The sequence below is a fragment of the Peromyscus californicus genome, unplaced genomic scaffold (assembly GCF_007827085.1).
Source record: "Peromyscus californicus insignis strain IS unplaced genomic scaffold, ASM782708v3 Scaffold_3__1_contigs__length_106647218, whole genome shotgun sequence".
Lineage (NCBI taxonomy): Eukaryota > Metazoa > Chordata > Mammalia > Rodentia > Cricetidae > Peromyscus > Peromyscus californicus.
In genome coordinates this window covers 51,363,293-51,382,854 of record NW_026294551.1, presented here as the reverse complement: position 1 = coordinate 51,382,854, position 19,562 = coordinate 51,363,293, and the positions used below count along the sequence as shown (strand labels likewise).

Sequence of the window (19,562 nt, the reverse complement as noted above, 5' to 3'; positions counted from 1 at the left end):
ATCTCACTATTTCATGACACCAGGAATTAATGACAATATACCTTTCCCCACTCATTGCCTTTCTTCAACTTTTGGGGTATCTGGACTTAAACTAATTTTACCTGGTTTCAACAAGGCTTCCCATATGAGATTCATATGCTTCTTGTCTCTGATTTGCAGCTTAATCCCTGAAGCCATGTGGCCAATGTAGATCTCAGAGAAGAGCTGGGATTCTCCAGGGCTCCGGTAGCACAGCTCTAGTTCCTGAAGAGAGAAAGAATTACTATGTGAGATGAACTACTCGTCCTGTGAAGGAGGGCTGTCCCCACCCCCATACTTTCTTGATCTTGCATACCACATCAGACACTGGCTGTCTTTGTACTGAGGTAACCCACAGCCTTTGAACACACATTCAGAAGGTTAAGGACCCAGCTAGGACCCCATCTTGCTGTTTCTTTTCTCATTACTCTGACAAAAACCTCACAGGAAGCAACTTGAGGAAGGGTTTATTTTGTTTAGTTTCATGGTGGGAAATTCATGTAAGCTGGAGCTCCATTCTTGGTGGCAGGAGATTATGGCAGGGCTCATAATATCCCAGGGGATGAGCAAATAATACCATGAGGTTGGGAGCAGGGCATGGCTACAACCCTCAGTGCCTAACACTAATGATCGGTGTCTAATGGCCAGGCCTCACATATTTGTTTCCACAAACTCTCAAAATACTACCACTGTCTGGGGAGCAAGTATTTAAACATTTACACCTGTAGGAGACCTTTTAGATTCAAACGCAAACACCTAAGGATGAGTGAGAGCTCATCCTGAAAGTCCTGTTCACACAGCCTAAGCCAGGCCTTGCTCTCTATTCCATGTTATGCTGAGCCCTTCTTTGTGCCATATTGAATCTAATTTCTCACTTCTCCAGGCCTTCTGTATTCCTGTTTGGTCCCTTAAATTGCTTTCTACCTAACTTGGATGTATTCTTGCTCATCCCATATCCCAATTCTTTTCTCCTGAATCTCAGTTTGCTGTTAAAGCCTTGTAACCTGCCCCACAGGTTTCCCAAGCCTGCCATCCGACCTTGAATAGTAGCAAACACCTGGATGCTCACCATTGGGATGATTTCCAGCTTCTCAGAACCAGACACAATGTAGCGGGAACCAATATAAAGAGAGTCTACTGGGGGTGGCTTGTTTATTCGAACATACTGGAATTTCATTTCTTCATCATCAATGGCCTAGGGAACATTGCAGACAGGGATTTATTTAGATTTCTGGCCCACAAATCTGTTCTAAATAAGGTGAGATAATCATTTAGTAGATTTTTTGTGGGGTGGGATAGTGACACGCCCTAGACACTCTTATACCTGGTATTCTGCAACACAGATAATTGACTTATTGGCCACTGTCACATTCATTGTGGGAACAGGGATGCTGCCACAGAAGAAGGGAATTGGCTAGAGATTGTGCATGGAGAATTCCCATCCTTCTGATGGGTGGAAAGAGGCTATAGAAGGATGTGCAGGGATTAGTAAATGGGCATCAAAGCCATTTGGGGGAAACTCTGAAGTGAGGGAGGCCAAGAAGAGGGAAGAATCACACACACACACACATGTACATGGGTTCCCTTTATAGAACTGTATCCCCACTACCAGTAAGAATCTCTCCAAGGAGCTCACTAGCTGCATCTCAAGTTTTCTCTCAGCCCACCCTGGACTCACTTTTGTGGTCCTCAGTGTTACCTTCCGAATGGTGCAGTCATTAGGGACCAGGTAAAGGTGAAATGTCACTTCCTTGAGACTGAGGTGATAGTAGATCAATGTGATGGAAGTGATGGGGATGAAGTGTCCAAAAGCAGGTATCATTCTCATTAGAACTCCCATTGGGGAGAAGTTTGGGTTTTCCAGTACTGCATAATGCTGTTCTATCCTGGTTGGGGTTTCTAGAACCATCCCATGCTCTTGAAAGTGGGCCACATGGAACCAGGAGATGTCCACTTGTCCCCCTGTGAAAGAACAGATTCAAGAGATGTAGAATTAACGTTCCTATTGATCTATGGTAGGCTGGAAAAATAGCACCCTATGATTTAGAAGATTGTTGTGGTTTGAATGAGAATGGGCCCCTGTATTTGGTGGAACTATTTGGGATGGAGTAGAAGGTGTGGTCTTGTTGGAGGAGCTTTGTCACTGGTGGGCTTTAGGTTTCAAAATCTCTTGCCTTCGTCAATTTTCTTTCTCTCCCTCCTCCTTGTAGATAGGCTTTCAGCTACTACTCCAGTGCCAATTTGCCTGCTTTCTGCCATGCTCCCAGCCTTGATGATCACGGACTCAGCCTCTGAAATTGTAAGTCCCAATAAAATCTTTCTTCTATAAGTTGCTTTGGTTATGATTTCTATTTAGTTTGTATTTCTTTTTGATGTTTATGAGGAGAACTATGACCAAAATGTAAGTTTTATTAATTAACTTCCAGTGACAGCACAGCAGAACCATCAACTGTTTCCTCATTATCAATCACCATGGCAGAGTGTGAGTGTGGGCTGTTGCCAGTGGTGACTCATGCAGACTGACCCTCATTGGAGGCAGTTTACCCTCAGTCCTGCCTAGCTGATGGGGGAGTATTTACAGTAGAGTGGACATTCTTCATGGTCTCATCTATAGATGCTATAAAGAATACAGCCTCAGAGGCTACTGTCGGAAACTTCACAATCAGGAGGTTCTCTGAGGTGCTTCCATTACAGCTTCAGTGTCTTGGGTTTGGCAGTGTCCTCTAAATTCTTAGTTGCAGAATAGAATTTTGACATTATGAAAGAGGCCCAGGGTACTTTTGTTCACTGAAGACAAGCTGGATGGATCTCTTGAATAGTTTATGTCAAATGTGAACTTGATGAAATCTAGAATCAACTTGGATACAGGCCTCAGGGGATGATGGGAGGAGATTATATTGATTGGATCAATTGAGTAGAGAAGACCTACCCACTGTATGTAGCACCATTGAATAGACTAGGACCCAGGACTGTATAAAATGGAGAAGGTCACATGAGCACAAGCATTCTGCTCACTCTGTTGACATAAGTTACCAGTTGACACATGCTCTGTGTTCCCAGACTTCTATGTCATGACTTTAACTGTGAGGCAAAGTAAATCCTTCTTTTCCAAGTTTCTTTGGTCAAGTATTTTGTTTGAGCTACAAGTCAAGTAACCTGGACAGAAAATTGACACCAGGATTCAGGTTTTTGTTGTAATAAACCTAATCATGTGGTTCTTCAGCTTTGGAACTGTTTTGTGGCTGGAATGTGAAGAGTTTTGTACTTAGGACTAGGAAAGCTCTTCCATGCTGAGAGCAGAGCTTATGGGGACATTCTGGTGGAAGCAGGAAGACAAGAATGCTGAGAGAGGCAGTGGAGGCCAGTCCATGAGGTTGCAGAGAGCAGCAAGGTTTCTATTGGGAACTAAGGTTCCATTCATGTGACAGTTTGGCCAAGAGTCTAGATTTTTTGTGTTAATGCCTGAAATATGAGTGAAGATGAATTAAAACACAAGGGACTAATTTGGAAGGAGAAGTTTCAGGACAGAAAACACCCAGGATGTTTCTACACAACCCACTGTAGCTGTGAGAGAGCAGCGTCACTGAGGGGAAGGCTGCAGTGCAGGTGACAACAGGAAAGGGGTCCCGAGGGACAATCTCACTCTTCACAGACTCATCTTGTGAAGATCCACGTTCATTTAAAGGCAGAAAGCCTGAAGTGATGGTGTTCCCTGTTCCCCAAATGCAAATGCAAGGAAGTGTTTCCCATGGTCAGCACATCATACAAATGTGGTCCAAGGTGGCCACATCTCAAACTGTCAACAAAACTTGGCAGTATCATCACTATAGGTTTTTGTGTTTTTGGGGGGTTGAAAGATGCTACATTCGTGGATCACTGAGTCATGCTGCACAGTTTCAGAAAGCAGCTGAGGCCAGGCAATGTGCCTGAGTCAAAGATCCTGCAAGAATGCTGAGAGGTCATTCTAAGAACCTTTTTATTCATGGATCTTATATAACCTGGAACAGTCTGTATTTCTACCTTATTTTTTATGATTCTTCAGCTGTTGTATCTACCCTATTAAGATCACTTTTGGAGCTACTCATAATCCTTATCACCATGAACAAACACTATCTTCCTCTGCTCTGAGCTGGATTCCATTCAGGGACTCCTTCAGGTAAAACAGAAATAAGGTCAGTAGGCTGGGAGACATGTGCTTCAAAGAAGATATATCAGACAAGAAGGGATGACAAAACATCTCAGTGTCCACCTTCATAACCTGCTGTGCCATGAGACCTTTCCTCATCACCACCATTCTACTGTCTGCTATGTGACATGTCAACACCTCCCATTACCACCACCCTACTCCTTATGCTTCCCTTGGTTACCTTGGAGAGCCACAAAATGAGGGAGGTACACAGCAGCCACAGCTCCCTGCTCAGCCTTGATGTCAAACAGAGGCCCAGCCACCATGTGACTGTGCTGCAAGGGAGTCTTGTCCAGGTGTTGGCTCCAGGAACAGAATCCAATCTCGATGGTCACTGCCCTTGTCACCACAAAGCGGAGTCCTGTGTTGGGACAGTGGTAGGAACCAGGCACAGGGAACTGAACTCTAGAAGAGGGAGAGGCAGACACCAGTGAACACCAGCTCTGCTCCTCTGCTGGGTGCAGACCCAGTGCAGGGCTGGGGACACAGCAGACTTCAGCCAGATGGCTCTGAGGTCTGGTTCCTCTGCTGTCTGTCTGTGGATCCCTGATTAAGTCACTTAACTCCCAAATCTGTTTCCTCATCTATACATAGGGGTAACAACGTCAACATCATCTTATGGACCTATGAGTACTGAGTGATCTAATGCAAACCTACAGGTAACATATACCTAGAGCAGTTAGATATTCCTGTGGTGATGAAAGAGGTGTGTGTGTGTGTGTGTATGTGTGTGTGTGTGTGTGTGTGTGTGTGTGTGTGTGTGTGTGTGTGTGTGTGAAGTTCTGTGGATCAAGCTAGGACTTTTCACACTAGTCAGAGGCTCTACCACTGAGGTACATCCTCAGTTTATAGACTCTATGTTCCTGAAGTATATATTTAAGGATATCCAAGAGACAAGAGAAATGAAATATAATGAGGGGACTGATGCTGTTTACATCATGAATAAAATAATCTGCAGAAAAATCACAATTCAGATAATAAGCAAAGTATAGCACAGACTGTTTAGATGGAATGAAAGACTTATGTCAGCTCTGTTGATGTGGTAATGGTGTGCTGGTCATGGAAGACAAGGTCCTGTCTTAACTACGGGGGAGGCATAGTGAAATGTTTGTGTGTGAAGTCACCTGATGTCCTGGACTCACAATACTGTCACAGTGATGACAAAGGATGAATGTGAGTAGTTGAACAAACTTGGAAAAATGTTTGCTAGAGCTGAGTAGTTGGACAGGGAAGTTCTTGTGCTCTCCTGTTTTATAAATGTTTGAAAATTTTTTATGATAAAGATCCCTATTTTTATAATAGCCCACACTTCTTATTCTAGTCCTGGCCTTGTTACCTGCCTTGATGAAGTGAGGAGGAGACACAGTAGAGACTAGGTGGGTGCCATCTGTGGGGATCCCTTGTGGAAAGTGTGCTGGGGAAAGTCAGCCTTTGCCAGGCAGAGTTCACTCACCGGTACAGGTTCCTCTCTCTGTCAACCACCTCAGTATCCACAGGTCCTGTAGGGCCCCAGAAGTCATTTTCAGTGCCCAGTGGTTTCAGGTGCTTGTCTTTTGGAGACTCAGGAGGAGATGGATGGAAGGTCTCTTGTGGTGCAAGTTGTGAGCACCCCTCCTCTAGAAGAAGCCAGGCACTGGTCACTTTATGTCTCCTCAGCCCTCCCTAGTGTAGGCCCAAGGCTAAACACTGTTTCCAGGTTGTGTGTATGATATATATATATATATATATATATATATATATATATATATATATATATATATATATGATATACTCTATATGCATATTATATATACTATATATAGTACATGTATTGCATTTTGTATTGTTTTCTTACCATTGCTTGCCTTCTGAGTGATCCTACCACCCTAATATCTGCTCCCTACCAGGTGTTGTGTTTCATTTCCTATTGGCCCATAAGTGATAATTTTTCTAACATGTCTCCAAATGGGTAGGTTGTGAAAAGAACCTAACTGAATAGATGAATAATCAGGGATGAGGAGGTAATTCCTAGGTCATAGGAGCTCAGAATAAGACATGGAGCCCTGGTACAGAGCCTGATGTAAGCCAGAGACTTGATAGAGGGGCAGCGCCAACCCCCAAGGCTGAGAGAGAAGGAAGCAGTGTTCCCTCTGCGTTCTAGTTGCGGAAGACCTTTAGAGGGGTGGGGCTCTTTGTGGAGAACTGTCCTGGTCCATGCCAGAGACAGGGGGATAGAAATGATTTCCAGCACACCTGAGATCATGTCTTCTGTATGTGAGAGGGAAGTTGCACTCATGAAATCTCCACAATATCACTGCCTCTACAAGAGGCACAATGACTACACCAGTTGTCATGATACTGTGGATGGGGGGGAATCTCACAAGGCCCCAGTCATAGGTAACAGCTGCTAGAGAGGAATAAAATCAGTCCTCCTCAGAAAGAACTCCATAATAGGTTATCCAACCCCAAATGGTCAGCCTTAAAGGTGCATACATGATCAACACCAAGTGGGGTCATCAGGTTGTATTAATATACACATATGCATACATGTATTTATTCACACATATATTTAATAATAATATTTAAGAAGAATTCATGAATTAGAGAGAGAGAGTTTGTAGGCGGGTCACAAGGAGACTTGAAGTGGGCAGATAGAGGAATAGAAATGATCTAAATACAGTACTCATACTCATATTTAAAATTCTAAAAAAAATGAAATTAAAAAAGAAAGAAATGATGACTTCCTCTCACAGATGTCCCTTCATCTGGCAATCATTATGCTGAGTCTGAACTCATTACATACCTGTCTGTAGTCTCTGCCGCTTACGTGATTTTGGGCTATCATCCATTTCTTCTCCATCCCGCTTCTTAGTAGGATCCATCACACGTGGCTTCCTATACACAGACAAGTTCTTTCCCTCAGATGTCAGGAAAAACCAGAGAAATTGGGGTTGTGTACATGATATGCCCACATAAAATCTAAGTCATTTGAATTTGAACTCAGTTTTATGCTTCTTTTCTGGGTTGTATCTCTAAGAATGCCTCCATTATCCTGGGTGTCCACACCCCAGAACTGGGAGCACATCAACCCTTCCTTTGCTCTAGTTTGAATGTGTATCCCAACGTTCATACATGGGAATGGTAATCCCCAAAGCCACAGTGCTGATGGGATGAAGGATAAGACACAATGAGATCATGAGTGCTCTGCTATCAGGAAGGTGTTAATGTCATCATCACAGACATAGATTCCTGTGGCCTGACAGGACTTGTCACAAAAGCCACCTTGGCCTCTCACTCTCAGCCTTCCCAATTGCACAGTAGGATGGAACAGGAAGAAGGGCTTCTCTAGATGCAGAGTCCATGCCCTTACCCTTCTCTGTATCCAGATCTGCAAGAAATAATCTCAATTCTTTGTTAAGTGCCCAGTGTCAGACATTGTGTTATAATTGCACAATACAAACTAATGACCATTCACCCTGAATGCTAATCACCTAGATAGTATCTCCCAAATCTCTCTCCTTTCTGTTCCCTACTCTCCCCCTCCACAGACTCCATCCTTGTCCTAGGATGAAGCGAGCATTGTCCTGAACCTCTGCAGCATCCTCTGACAGGCATTCCTGCTTCTGATCTGGTTCCTTCTAGCTCATTTTCTATGTAGTAGCTGACCATAAAAAATGGGTGGAGATGCCCCTTCATAGCTGAGGTGCTGGAAAGCCTCTCATTTCCTCTGGGGAGAAACAGAAGGTTCTTAGGATGGGTCATAGTTCTTGCTGTGGTCTCTGTCCACCTCTGGGTCCTTCTATGTCACCCTTTCCTGCTCACTGACCTGTAGACCAGTGGCTTTCAAATCACTATGCTCAAATGTCACCTGGACAGGGTGCTCAGTCAGAAAGCTCACTGAAGGAAGCTTCCCCACCCAAAATTCTGAGTCAGCAGGGATGGAGTGAGAACCTGCATTTCTGTGGAGCTCCCAGGTAATGGTGAGGCGGAGCAGATGGTCTCACACATTGTTTCCTGTCCCCCAGTGGAGCTGCTCTCTCTGCTCCCTTAGAACCTCTGTGTCTGCCTGGAATTTTCTCCTTCTTGGCTCATCCCTCATTTCCCATCTTTGAGAGTTCACCTCAGCTCACCCCAGCCTTCGATGAGGTCAGACAGACCAGCACTGCACTAATGTCCTTCCCGGGTACAATTACGTGACTGTGGAGGAATAAATGTCTCCTCCTCCCTGACAGACTGAGGTCACGCCTGCCTTGTTCCCTGATGTGCCCTCAGATCCCAAAACAGTGTATGAAACACAGCAGGTCTGCGGGAATGCCTGTTCAATGAGTGGCTGACCCTCCTGAGTCTTTAGCACACCCTCCATCTCACGTGTGTCACAGCAGCTAGGAACTTGAGAACAGATGGGATTAATGGTCATGAAATGAAATGTGCCAAAGTGGAAGAACATGGGGCTTCAGCACAGTCTCTGGAGTGGAAGATGACTTTCCTGTCCTGTGGCTTCTCTTCAATCCCACAGTACAGTGTGTGTGTGTGTGTGTGTGTGTGTGTGTGTGTGTGTGTGTGTGTGCACGTGCGCGTGCACATGTGTCTGAGTATTGGGGTTGGGACAGTGATGCACATCGTGGTTTTTTTTTTCTCCTTAAGAGTCTTTCTGTCTGTTTCTTTCTCTCCTCGATGTGGTGACTGCTTTCATTGTCCAGTGGTCTCGGTTCACTGCTGGCTACTCTTATCTACTATTATCACACTTGCTGTGCCAGAGGATTCACCACTAAATCAGCTTTTCATATTCTTTTTTCCCAATTGAAGAAATTAAGAAGACATGTTATATGGTTCTATTTCTTAAGGTTATACAACTATTACACACACACACACACACACACACACACACACACACACACACACACACAATCTCACTTCTGTTGCTGTGGTTCCTGGATCTCTGGATCTGTTTGTCTTTTCCATCATCTCAGGACCCGGTTCCCACCTCTCAGCTCTGGACCAGCCACATAGGGCCTGGGTTGACCTATAGGAGTTCTGTGCCCACTCCTTACCATGTGCTGGAAATGAGCAGCTGTGGATTCTTTGCCTCCAGGGCCCTGAGCTCCATCATCACCTGGTCACTGAGAGGGGCCTGGTCCAGCCTGTAAGCACAGAGGGGGATGTTTCTTCTGAGATCCCCCACAGGATCATGAGGCCTCAGGGTCCAGAATTCTGGGTTCTGTTGTCCATAGATGGAGCCAGTGAGGAGCCATATTATTCTTGAGCCAAAATTATGACAAAGGAGAGCGAGGGAGCAGCAGGCTGAGTAGAGGGAGATGTGTCCATGATACAGTCTTAGTAAGGTTGGTCAATGTGCAGGGAAATCTGAAGCCAGGATGAGGACCTTTGGAACTTTCCAGAGCTGAAATAAGGGTCTTGACATTTATAACCCCTTCCCCCCAGGTCAGTCATTGGAGACAGACTGTCCCAGGGAAGGGAACATGGCCATAGATGAGGGGAATCATATTAACAAGGGGCCACGGAGTAGCCATCGGCATTCTTTGTAGCTGGAGGCCATGGCCATATTCCCATGCTGCCTCTCTGGGCAGTTCTTTAAAGTAAACACAAGGTGCTGGGATCATGGGTATTCTCCTTGAGGGAAAGAACCTTGGTTCCATTCTCACCTCCCTCCCCCTTCCCTCTGGTGTTAAGGGAGGAAGCCTTTTCCTTAGACAGCAGCCACTACCTGAGGTCTGCTGGTCCCGTTCTTATGATCCTCAAGTTCCAGGATTTCTGGTGTTAGGGTAGTGACCTTCTCTGGGTTTTCATATTCTCAGTCCATAACCAGAGCTATATCACTCCCATCTACCTACTGTGGGGCACAGACAAGGATGGAGGGGAAAGGGTCCTGCACCCGTGAGAGGCTAAGCAATGTCACATGCAGCAGACACCAGCTCTGAACAGGCTCTTCAGCCTATGAGAAACAGTCATGGCTGAAAGCAGGCTGGGGAACAAAGGTGCCAAGCAGCTGGGCTAGTTTCAGCTCCCAGAGAGGTGGAAAGAAGACCCTTCACTGCCCAACTGCTTCTGTGCATTTAAACCAGAGAGCTGGAGAGATGGCTTAGTGGTTAAGAGCACATACTACTCTTCCAGAGGACCTGAGTTCAATTCCCAGAACCCACATCAGGCAGTTCATATCCACCTGTAACTCCAGTTCTGGGCGACTTTGACTCCTCTAGTCTCTAGGGGCACCCATACTCATATATACCAGTGGTTCTCAACCTGTGGTTTGCGACTTGTGTGTGGAGGTGTCTAATGACCCTCTCACAGAGGTTGCCTTAAGAGTATTGGAAACATCAGATATTACAATTCATAACAGTAGCAAAATTATAGTTATAAAGTAACGAAAAAAATAATTTTATGGTTTGGGGTCGCCAAAACATGAGAAACTATATTAAAGTGTCACAGCATTTGGAGGCTTGAGAACCAGTGACATATACATACACATAAATAACATAATAATAACAATAATAGAGTTGAAGAAGAAGGGTTGACAAAGGAAGTCTCGGGGAACAGGCCTGATGGGCTTCTCCTGCTGGCTGGAAGAGCCAGAAGATCTGGATACAGGGATTGGGAGCCTCCGTGGTTCTCTGAGTCCATGAAGGGCACTGGCCAGCAACCTCTGGGAAGTTCACTAGAAACTGGCTGTGGCCTGTGCTGGGGAGGTGGAGAAACAGGAGAGGGAGAAGCTCAGAGACAGCATGAAGGAGCTGAGTGGAGGACGAGGTTCTCCAGGGCTGTAGTTTGAGGCTTCTGAGCTTGTGTGAAACTGTAGTGCAGGGGGAATGGCACCATTTCTGGTACAGGGGACTATCTCAGGCTGCTGTAGTGAAACTTGGTGACTCTCTAGGCCTTTGCCTCTTTCTTTTCCAGAGCTTTCCCCAACTCTGCCTCTGTCTGGGCCCTGGCCTCAGCTTGGCCCACCCAAGTCATACTTTTTCTTCAGGACTCAGAAAACCCTCCTGAGCCATTCAATAACGTGGAATCTCTCACAGCATGACATTCTCACAATACTGTTGACTCCACATCATTCAGCAGAGCTTGTCAGTACAGAGTCATGTGCTGATGGGTGACCTATGTCTGTCTCTTTCCACATAGCTTCAAGGGGACAGAGCCATGCATGTTTGTGATTGCATCCCTAGGGTCTGGATCAATGCTTACACATAGAAGTCCTGATATGAATGCATGCATGCATGAATTCATGTATGAATAATTGAGGAAATCACTGTCCTGGACTAAGGCAAACCTGGGAGTCTTTCAGGATATACATCCTTGCTAAAACATGTGATTCCACCCTGCCAAGCTACCCACTTGGTATTATCTTTGTTTTTACATATGTACATTTTGTGTCATTACAATCTATGAGGTAGGTATGACATTCTATTTAATAGATGAGGAAACTGAGTTTTAAAGAAGACAATGACTTACCCAAGTCCCAGGGTAGTAGTGGCACAGCTGGCCAGGAGCCAGGCTGACTGTGCATTATCTGTCCCTTTTCTTTTCTATGTCTTGTCATCTAATAATACCCCTGTGTCCATTGCCTTATCTTCTGCCCAGAAGGAATCTTGGGGTCTTACTTACCACAGGATTCTGAGGTTGCAGTCAGGATTCTTGATCTCCTTATAAAGCTGCTTCACACCACGGTCTCCCAGGTCATTCAGCTGTAGGTCTAGCTCAGCCAGGCTGGAGCTGGCCCTGAGCACTGAGGCCAGGTACGCACAGGAGATGGATGTGAGGCCACAGTTGACAAGGCTGCATGGGAGATGATCACCATTAGCTTCTCCAGGCTTACTGCTCTTGGGAACCGAGCTCCGGTCTCACTTTATGAGCCCTGGCATGAGGTGCTACCAGTGTTTAGCTCTCTGGAGTGCCTTTTCTAGTCTAGGTGGGTAATTCCATGTTTCCCACAGCTGAGCTGCAGGATCAATGGAGTACAGGTTGGGGACCACTTCTCTGCTGTGATTTGCCCTGGCAGAGCTCCATGAGGCCCAGAACAGCTCACTGGTATATTTCAAGAGCCATCTGAAGTGAAATTTACCAGCCATAGAATAGGGCATGATATCACTCATCATGTGAAATCTTGGTAAAGATGGAGTCCATGCAAACAGAGTAGAAGGCTGGTTACAAGGGCAGAGAGCAGGAGGAAATGGGGAGACGCCATTCCCTGGGCCTGGAGCTTTCTTCCCTCCTGATTCATTTAGCCTCTTACTCCGTGTTCTTCAGCTCTCCTGTAGCCACTTCCTTAGGAAGTTTGCTCCACTGCGGACCTCATGAGCCTCTTGTTAGCAATAGCTAGTGGGGCTCCTTGCTGAATGTCAGTCTTTCATGATCCTCAAGAGTAGAAGCCATTTGATTATCATAACAAGTCTGGCATCTGTTACAGGTGTGGTCAAAAACATTTGGTGAATATTTGAAGAATACTAAGTCTCACTCCAGACCCAGCTTTTACTTTGTTCTTCTGCCATCCATCCTAGCATCAGGGAAGAACCCAAGCCAGACTCACCACAATGTCTTTAGGTGACATCCAGGGTACCTCAGGGTCTTACAAAGACTTTGCATTGCACAGTTGTTCAGTGGATTTCCACTTAGGTCCAGCTCCTTCAGGTTTCCTGTGAACTTAAGAGTGGAGAAGAGAATCTTCCAACTGTCATTAGTGATTGGGGTCCACCTGGACCTGAGGGGGAAAGAGAAAGAGAAGGACATGAGGGATGTAACTTGTGTGTTCACAGAGCCCCACACAGCAGATTAGGTTTCTGTTACCCTGAGCACCAGGCCTCAATATGCAACCCCCAGGATTCACCAGCTTCTACATATTCCTTTGTTCCAATGTTTTGATAGATGGTTCCTCATCTACATCCTTATAGCATGCTGTGTGTTCATTTTGTATGTCTCTTTCTGACTCTGTCTAAGTGTCCCACAAGGTATGAACAGGTGGCTAGCATCTTTTCTTTATAATCTACAATACCAACCACAGACCCTGGCACTAAGGGGGAACCTTCGTAACTCAACCTCTTCCTTTTGATGAGAATATAACTGCTTTCTTTGGAACAGAATTCTAGAATCTCATAAAAGAAAACTGGACAGAGGAAGAGGTTGAGATCAACTCTGTGGTGGGATGTTAAGCATGGTCATAAACATTATTGTAGATGTGTTGGTCCATATGGTCCCTATATCTTTACAATAGAAAGGGGAGAGGATGAATAGATAGATAGAGAGATAGATAAGTAGATAGGTAGAGATAGAGACAGGGAGAGACAGAGATACATAGAGAGGACAGAGCAGGATAGAGAGAAAGAGAAATTCACAGACATACATAGAAGTAAATGACAGACACAGAGACAGAGAGAGACAGAGACAGACACACACAGAGAGAGACAAGCAGGCAGATAGAGAAAGACAGAGAGGTAGAGAGTGAGAACCACCTTGAGTGGTAGTCCATTCCTTTAATGCCAGAAACTAAGTTTACAGAGGCAGGAGAATGGTGAATTTTAGATCAGGCTGAGCTCCAAACCACAAGGACTTGGTGTGTGCAACATCTGATCCCTAACACTAAACAAAATCAAAATAAAACCACAAGTTCAAAAACACGGATTAAAGGTGGCCAACTTTGACTGAAACAAAAGTATAGGATTCTTTTATAAACAAAGATGTTAAGAAAAACCAAATACTAAACTTTGAAGGATGGTGTTTTAAAAATTGTTTTATTTATTTTTTACTTTTTGTATGTGTGGAAGTTTGAATGTAACTGGCTCTCATAATCTTATAGGGCATGGCACTATTAAGAGGTGTGGTTTTGTTGGAGTGGGTGTGGCCATGTTAGAGGAAATGTGTCACATGGGGGCAGACTTTGAGGTCTCCTTTGCTCAGGATACCACTGAGGATGTTCGTCAACTTCCTGCGGCCTGCACACTGCCATGCTCCCCACCATGATGATAATGGACTGAACCTCTGAAACTGTAAGCGAGCCAAGCCATTTCAATTAAACGTTTTCCTTATAAGAGTTGCTCTGGCTGGGCGGTGGTGGTGCATGCCTTTAATCCCAGCACTCGGGAGGCAGAGCCAGGCGGATCTCTGTGAGTTCGAGGCCAGCCCAGGCTGCAGAGTGAGTTCAGGAAAGGCGCAAAGCTACACAGAGAAACCCTGTCTCAAAAAAAACTAAAAAACTAAAAAAAAAAAAAAAAAAGAGTTGCTCTGGTCATTGTGTCTCTTCACAGCAATAAAAACCTGAACTAAGACAGTGTATGTTTGTATGCCTGCTTGTCTGTGTGTACTCTATGTATGCAGAAACCGGCAGAGGCTTGAAGCAGGGCATCAGAGCCTCTGGGACTATAGATAAAGGTGGTTGTGAGCAAGGCGGTTGTCAGCCATCTGATGTGGGTGCTGGGAAATACCCACACTCTCTGAAAGAGCATCAGGCTCTCTTAAGGGTGGAACCACTCTCTCAGTCCCCAAAAGATGTTAGTTTTGATGCATGTTTAGTATTTATACTGACTGAAAGTGGAACTTCAGAATGTGCTATTCAAAAAAACACAAGGCACCATTATGAGCCACACACACACAGAAGCTGTTGCTCACTGTGGTGTTTTGAAAGAAAATGCCCCCCCACCAAGGGAGTAGCAAATTAAGGAGGTGTGGCCTTACTGGAGTAGGTGTGGTCTTGCTGGAGGAAGCATGTCACTGTGGAGGCAGGCTTTTAGGTCTCATATATGCTCCAGCCATGCACAGTGACACAGTTCTTCCAATTGCCTGCATATCAACATGTAGCATCTACCTCTCCAGTACCGTGATTGCCTGTACACTGCCACCATGATGGTATGGATTGAATCTCTGAACTGTAAGTGAGCCACCACAATCAAATGTTTTCTTGTAAGAGTTGCTGTGGTCATGGTGTCTCTTTCCAACAATAGAAACCCTAACTAAGACACTCACCTGCCATTTTGGATTCCTTGACTTTGGCCAGCCTCCACTCCTGTTTTCTTAGTATGCAAAGGCCTCCTTGCTGATCTCCCTGCCTTGTCTGACTTTTCCCTTCAACTGTTCTTTCTTACTAGCAGCTGAAGCCTCTCCCTTTCCCTTGGTGTTGTCCCCAGGCTCTTAAGGCCACTGTCCTTTGCAAGCAGGCTGGTGTTCTTGTTTCTCTCGCCCTATCTGGTCTCTGTCTCGGTATATATTCAGAATTCTTCTGAAGCCCCACAGCAGACCACTTCTACTTGCAACATCTGTATCAAGGTCCTTCAAGACTCACTTGTTTATAACCATATACACTTAGAAACAATTTATACTGGCCAAGAACAAGAAAATGATCCAATTCACCAAGGTATTCTCCCTAGGCAATATCATAAGGCTATTCAGAATGATATTGTACTAGACCATTAGCAACCAGAGAAGACATCCTTGAGTCAGTAAGAAAATAAATGTGAATATAAGACAACAGAGATAGTGTGGCTTAATGTTCCCATATAAAAGTATATAGAGAAAATATTAAAGGACATGTCACATTTTTTTCTTTCATGCTGTGGACCAAACCTAGGGACTTGGGCTATTAGGTATGGTGTTTTGAATGAGATGCTACCCAATCAATGGCATTTGAATGCTTGGCTCTTAATTGGTGGTACTCTTTGAGGAGGCTTGGGAGGTGTTACTTTGTGGGAGAAAATATGTCAGTGGGGCAAGATTTAATATTTCAAAGCCTTGAGCCATTCCCAGGACACTCCATCTGCTTCCTGCTTGTCGTTCAAGAAATGAGCTCTCAGATGCTGCTCTAGTTAGCATCCTTTTCCTCTGCCATGGTAGACCCTGATCCCTCTGGACCATAAGCCCAAATGAAGTCTTCTATAAGTTGTCTTGGCCATGTTGTTTTATCACAGCAACAGAAAATTAACCAATACACTAGGCAATCCCTCTATCAATGAGTTACATCCTTAGCCTGTAATATTTTGAGACAGCCTCACACTATGTAGCCCAGGCTGGACTGGGACTTCTGACCTTTCCTTAGTCTTCTGAATTTGGGATGACAGGTGTGTATGACCAAGCTCAGCTATCCCAGTCCTTAATGCTGTCCTTAATTGAATTCTTGAGGATACTTGTTGCTTGAATTTCTAAAGGTCTTAATAGAAAACCCATAGCCAGATATTGGGGCAAATGCTGAGAGATCAGAGAAATAAAGGAACAAGCCACTGCCACGTCTTACCTCTAGGACTCCTCAGTCTGAAAAGTTTTAGTTCCTGCTTCCTCACACCTTATCTACCTTTCTCTGCCCAGCTATTAAAGGCATGTGTGCTTCCCAAGTGCTGGGATTAAAGGTGTGTGACTCCCAAGTGCTGGGATTAAAGGAGTGTGCCACCACTGCCTGGCTCTGTTTCCCTCCTAGACTGAGTCAATCTCATGTAGTTCAGGGTGGCTTTGAACTCACCGAGATCCAGATGGATTTCTGCCTCCTGAGTGCTAGGATTAAAGGTGTGTGCCACCACTGCCTGGCCTCTGTGTTTAATCTAGTGGCTTATTCTGTTCTCTGAACTTCAGGCAATTTTATTAGGGTACACACTATATCACCACAGATACTAATTTTTATTGTTTTGATAATTGGTAAATCACACTCTTCTACAACAAGCATGTTTTTTATTGGTACATTCTAATCATATAAAGTGAGAGTCGTTGAGACAACTTCCTACATGAAAGAAAGTTTGATCACATTTGTTCTTTTTGACCCGTTTCCCCTCTCTTCATCTTCTTCCTGTTCTCCAACCTTTGCTCCACTACTTTTGAGTTTTTCACATGGGTTCTTGCTGTGTTGTTAAAGTCCTCAACTCAAAATAACTAGCATGTTCCTTATTATTGCAACAGTCATGCCCTAATTAGAGTAGTTCGCTGTCTTCTCTCCCAGTTTTGAAATCCTCGGGGGCAGCAACTCTATGTCTCTTCTTGCAATTGATTGGTAGGGTGTGACATAAAAATCAGCACTTAATGAATCATCTATAGAGGAGAGAAACACATATTGATACTGAGTCATCACTTCTGCACAGCAGTAGGAGACTCTGGAAGGGGAGGTCTACATTGCTGCTGGATTGGCAGGAAGTTAGGAAGCCTTCAGGCTGAGTGCCAGGCCCATGCAGCCTTCATTGACACAGGGAAGTAATCTGGACAGGAAAAATATAAGGACTCTCACATATATATATATATATATATATATATATATATATATATATATATATATATATATATATATATATATACCTTCTGAGGTGATGATAGAAAGACCTCAGTGCTAAGGTCATCTTTATGGGGATAGGGGATGGTGTCCGTAGGAGCTGAATGAGCAGTCTCTCAGAGAGAAAGCATGGTAAGAGAGAGGATGAGTCACTCTGCGCCATTTGAACCTTGTGAAGGGTGAGGAAAATTTGAATCAGAGAAGGTAGGTTGTCCTTGCTGAGGCATAGGGAGAGATAAAAGTTCATAATCCATCACATAGTCAGGCACACAGAGGGAAGTAGAGAAAGATAATCAAATTTAGCAATTAGATGTTACTGATGACCTGTATCCTGCTGCCCTGGAACCAGCTAAGAGTGCTGCTGGAGTTCAGAACATGTGTGCTCATGGGATCTACAGGGAAGCTGGAGAGAGTACTGTGTCTGGATACTCACAGAACCATCCTCGGGGCCATCAGCACTTTCTCCTGCTGTCCACCATGATTCAGCTGAAGCCTCTCCACATGGCAGCAGAACTTAATGCAGAAAGTGACCACCATGAGCTCCATGTCTGTCTGGACCAGCAAATGCTTCATGTTTGTCAGGAACCTTGGATGTAGCATATCCACTGGGGCATGCATCCTTGTTTCTTGATAATTTTCCATCACAAATGTCAGGAGCTCCTTATCCTGAATCTCATACAGACAATGGAGCAAACCCAGAGAATATGGTTGATGGTACAGGGCTTCCTCTAGGATGTGCCATTGCAGGTACAACCATGTCCTCCAAGGAAACCTGCAGGCAGAGATCTTCTGCATTTCTCCCATTCCTTTTTTACTTAAAAGACCAAATAGGAAGCGCAAAATGGGTGCATCAAACAGGTCATGTTTTCCATACACTTCTATCAGTGTTTCCACAATTCTGTAGTTTTCCATATCACCATATCTATCTTCACTATCCACCAAGATGCAGGACATTGCTGCAAAGAACTCCTGGAGACACAAGTGGGCAAAGCTGTAACTCAGAGAGCTGGGCTGCTTTTGAATGACACCCACCTTCAGGAAATTGTCGATGACATCCTCAGACAACCCTTGCTGCTGGAGAGCTAATTCACTGAACAGGGTCCTTCTTGTACAGATTCCCTTAGCAGCTAGTGAGCAGAGCCTTCTGAGATGGGTCCCCAGGTGCTCGGCTGGTATTGTCTGGGAAAGGTATTTCAGGCAGAGGGCTGTGGTGGTCCGTGAGGTCAGTGAGAGGTCTTTTCCCTGTTGCATCTGCTGCTTCAGGCAAGTGCAGACCAGCCAGGATACCCAGGGCACCAGACACAGTGTTGAGAGCACTGGGTTTGATTTAACAAATCTAAAAGCTTTAATTGCTTCTCTTTTCTCTGTGAAATATTTGTAGATATATTTCTTCTGCCCAGACTCAGAGAAGCCCAGGACTTCCACCCAACGTGGCTGCCCCAAAGAAGGAATGAACTTCTGTAGAGCTGTGGTCCGAACTGTGAGCAACAAGAAAGCCCCAGGCAGGATGGATTTCCCCAGCAAACTGCCCAGCAGTGTGTGCACAGGCTGTGGCTGGCTCCAGTGCAGACAGAACTTGGGATTTTTCTCTCCCAAGACCCATGCTGGCTCATCTATGCCATCCAAGATGAAGAGCAACTTCTCGGGCTGAGACAGGATCTTCTTGATGGGAGTTGCAGGCACAGTCTGGTCTTTTGTTATGAGCTCAGCCAGACTCAGCTGCTTGCACTGGGCCAGCTCTCTGCAGCTGAAGTAGAAGACATGCTGGAAGCGATTCCTGTAGAGCTGGCCTTCCTCCCAAGCTCTCCTCACCTGCCTGGCTAGTGTTGACTTCCCAATCCCAGCAGCCCCCTCTAATACGACTAGTTGAGGCTCTTCCTGGGTATCTGGGTTTGGATAAAATAATTCTTGGATCTCAATCAGGTGTCCCCTCTCCTCTGGTTTACTTTTACGCCATCTTTTCCAGACCAAGGTGTCCCAGCCTCTTGGGCAAGATTTTTGTAGAAGTAATAGCTGTGTGAAATTTTGGAGCAAATCCTTGGTTTTCCAGGACGCAGTGTGGTAAAGATTCTCTCTCTCTTCATTCTGATGTATTTCTGAAATGAATCATAAATTAGGGAAGAATGATGGAGC

The 19,562-nt window shown here is 45.0% G+C and overlaps 1 protein-coding gene and 1 long non-coding RNA gene across 3 annotated transcripts in view; one reads left to right on the top strand and one right to left on the bottom strand.

Moving 5' to 3' along the window:
• LOC128122491 (uncharacterized) overlaps positions 1 to 18,923 on the top strand; it is a 48,040-nt gene extending 29,117 nt beyond the window's left edge. The window contains exons 2-3 of the long non-coding RNA XR_008222448.1: positions 2,229 to 2,317; positions 18,811 to 18,923. This is a non-coding gene — a long non-coding RNA (uncharacterized LOC128122491). The remainder of the gene's footprint in view (positions 1 to 2,228; positions 2,318 to 18,810) is intronic.
• The window catches only part of LOC128122490 (NACHT, LRR and PYD domains-containing protein 1a-like), a 33,812-nt gene that overhangs the window by 6,799 nt on the left and 7,451 nt on the right, over positions 1 to 19,562 (bottom strand). For both annotated transcript variants that reach the window (XM_052758110.1, XM_052758109.1), the window contains exons 3-12: positions 17,863 to 19,525; positions 12,726 to 12,896; positions 11,804 to 11,974; positions 9,235 to 9,324; positions 6,987 to 7,078; positions 5,658 to 5,820; positions 4,386 to 4,609; positions 1,718 to 1,980; positions 1,088 to 1,213; positions 102 to 243 (exon numbers count right to left, since the gene is read on the bottom strand). In XM_052758110.1, the coding sequence (XP_052614070.1) occupies positions 102 to 243; positions 1,088 to 1,213; positions 1,718 to 1,980; positions 4,386 to 4,609; positions 5,658 to 5,820; positions 6,987 to 7,078; positions 9,235 to 9,324; positions 11,804 to 11,974; positions 12,726 to 12,896; positions 17,863 to 19,525 (3,105 nt within the window). The remainder of the gene's footprint in view (positions 1 to 101; positions 244 to 1,087; positions 1,214 to 1,717; positions 1,981 to 4,385; positions 4,610 to 5,657; positions 5,821 to 6,986; positions 7,079 to 9,234; positions 9,325 to 11,803; positions 11,975 to 12,725; positions 12,897 to 17,862; positions 19,526 to 19,562) is intronic.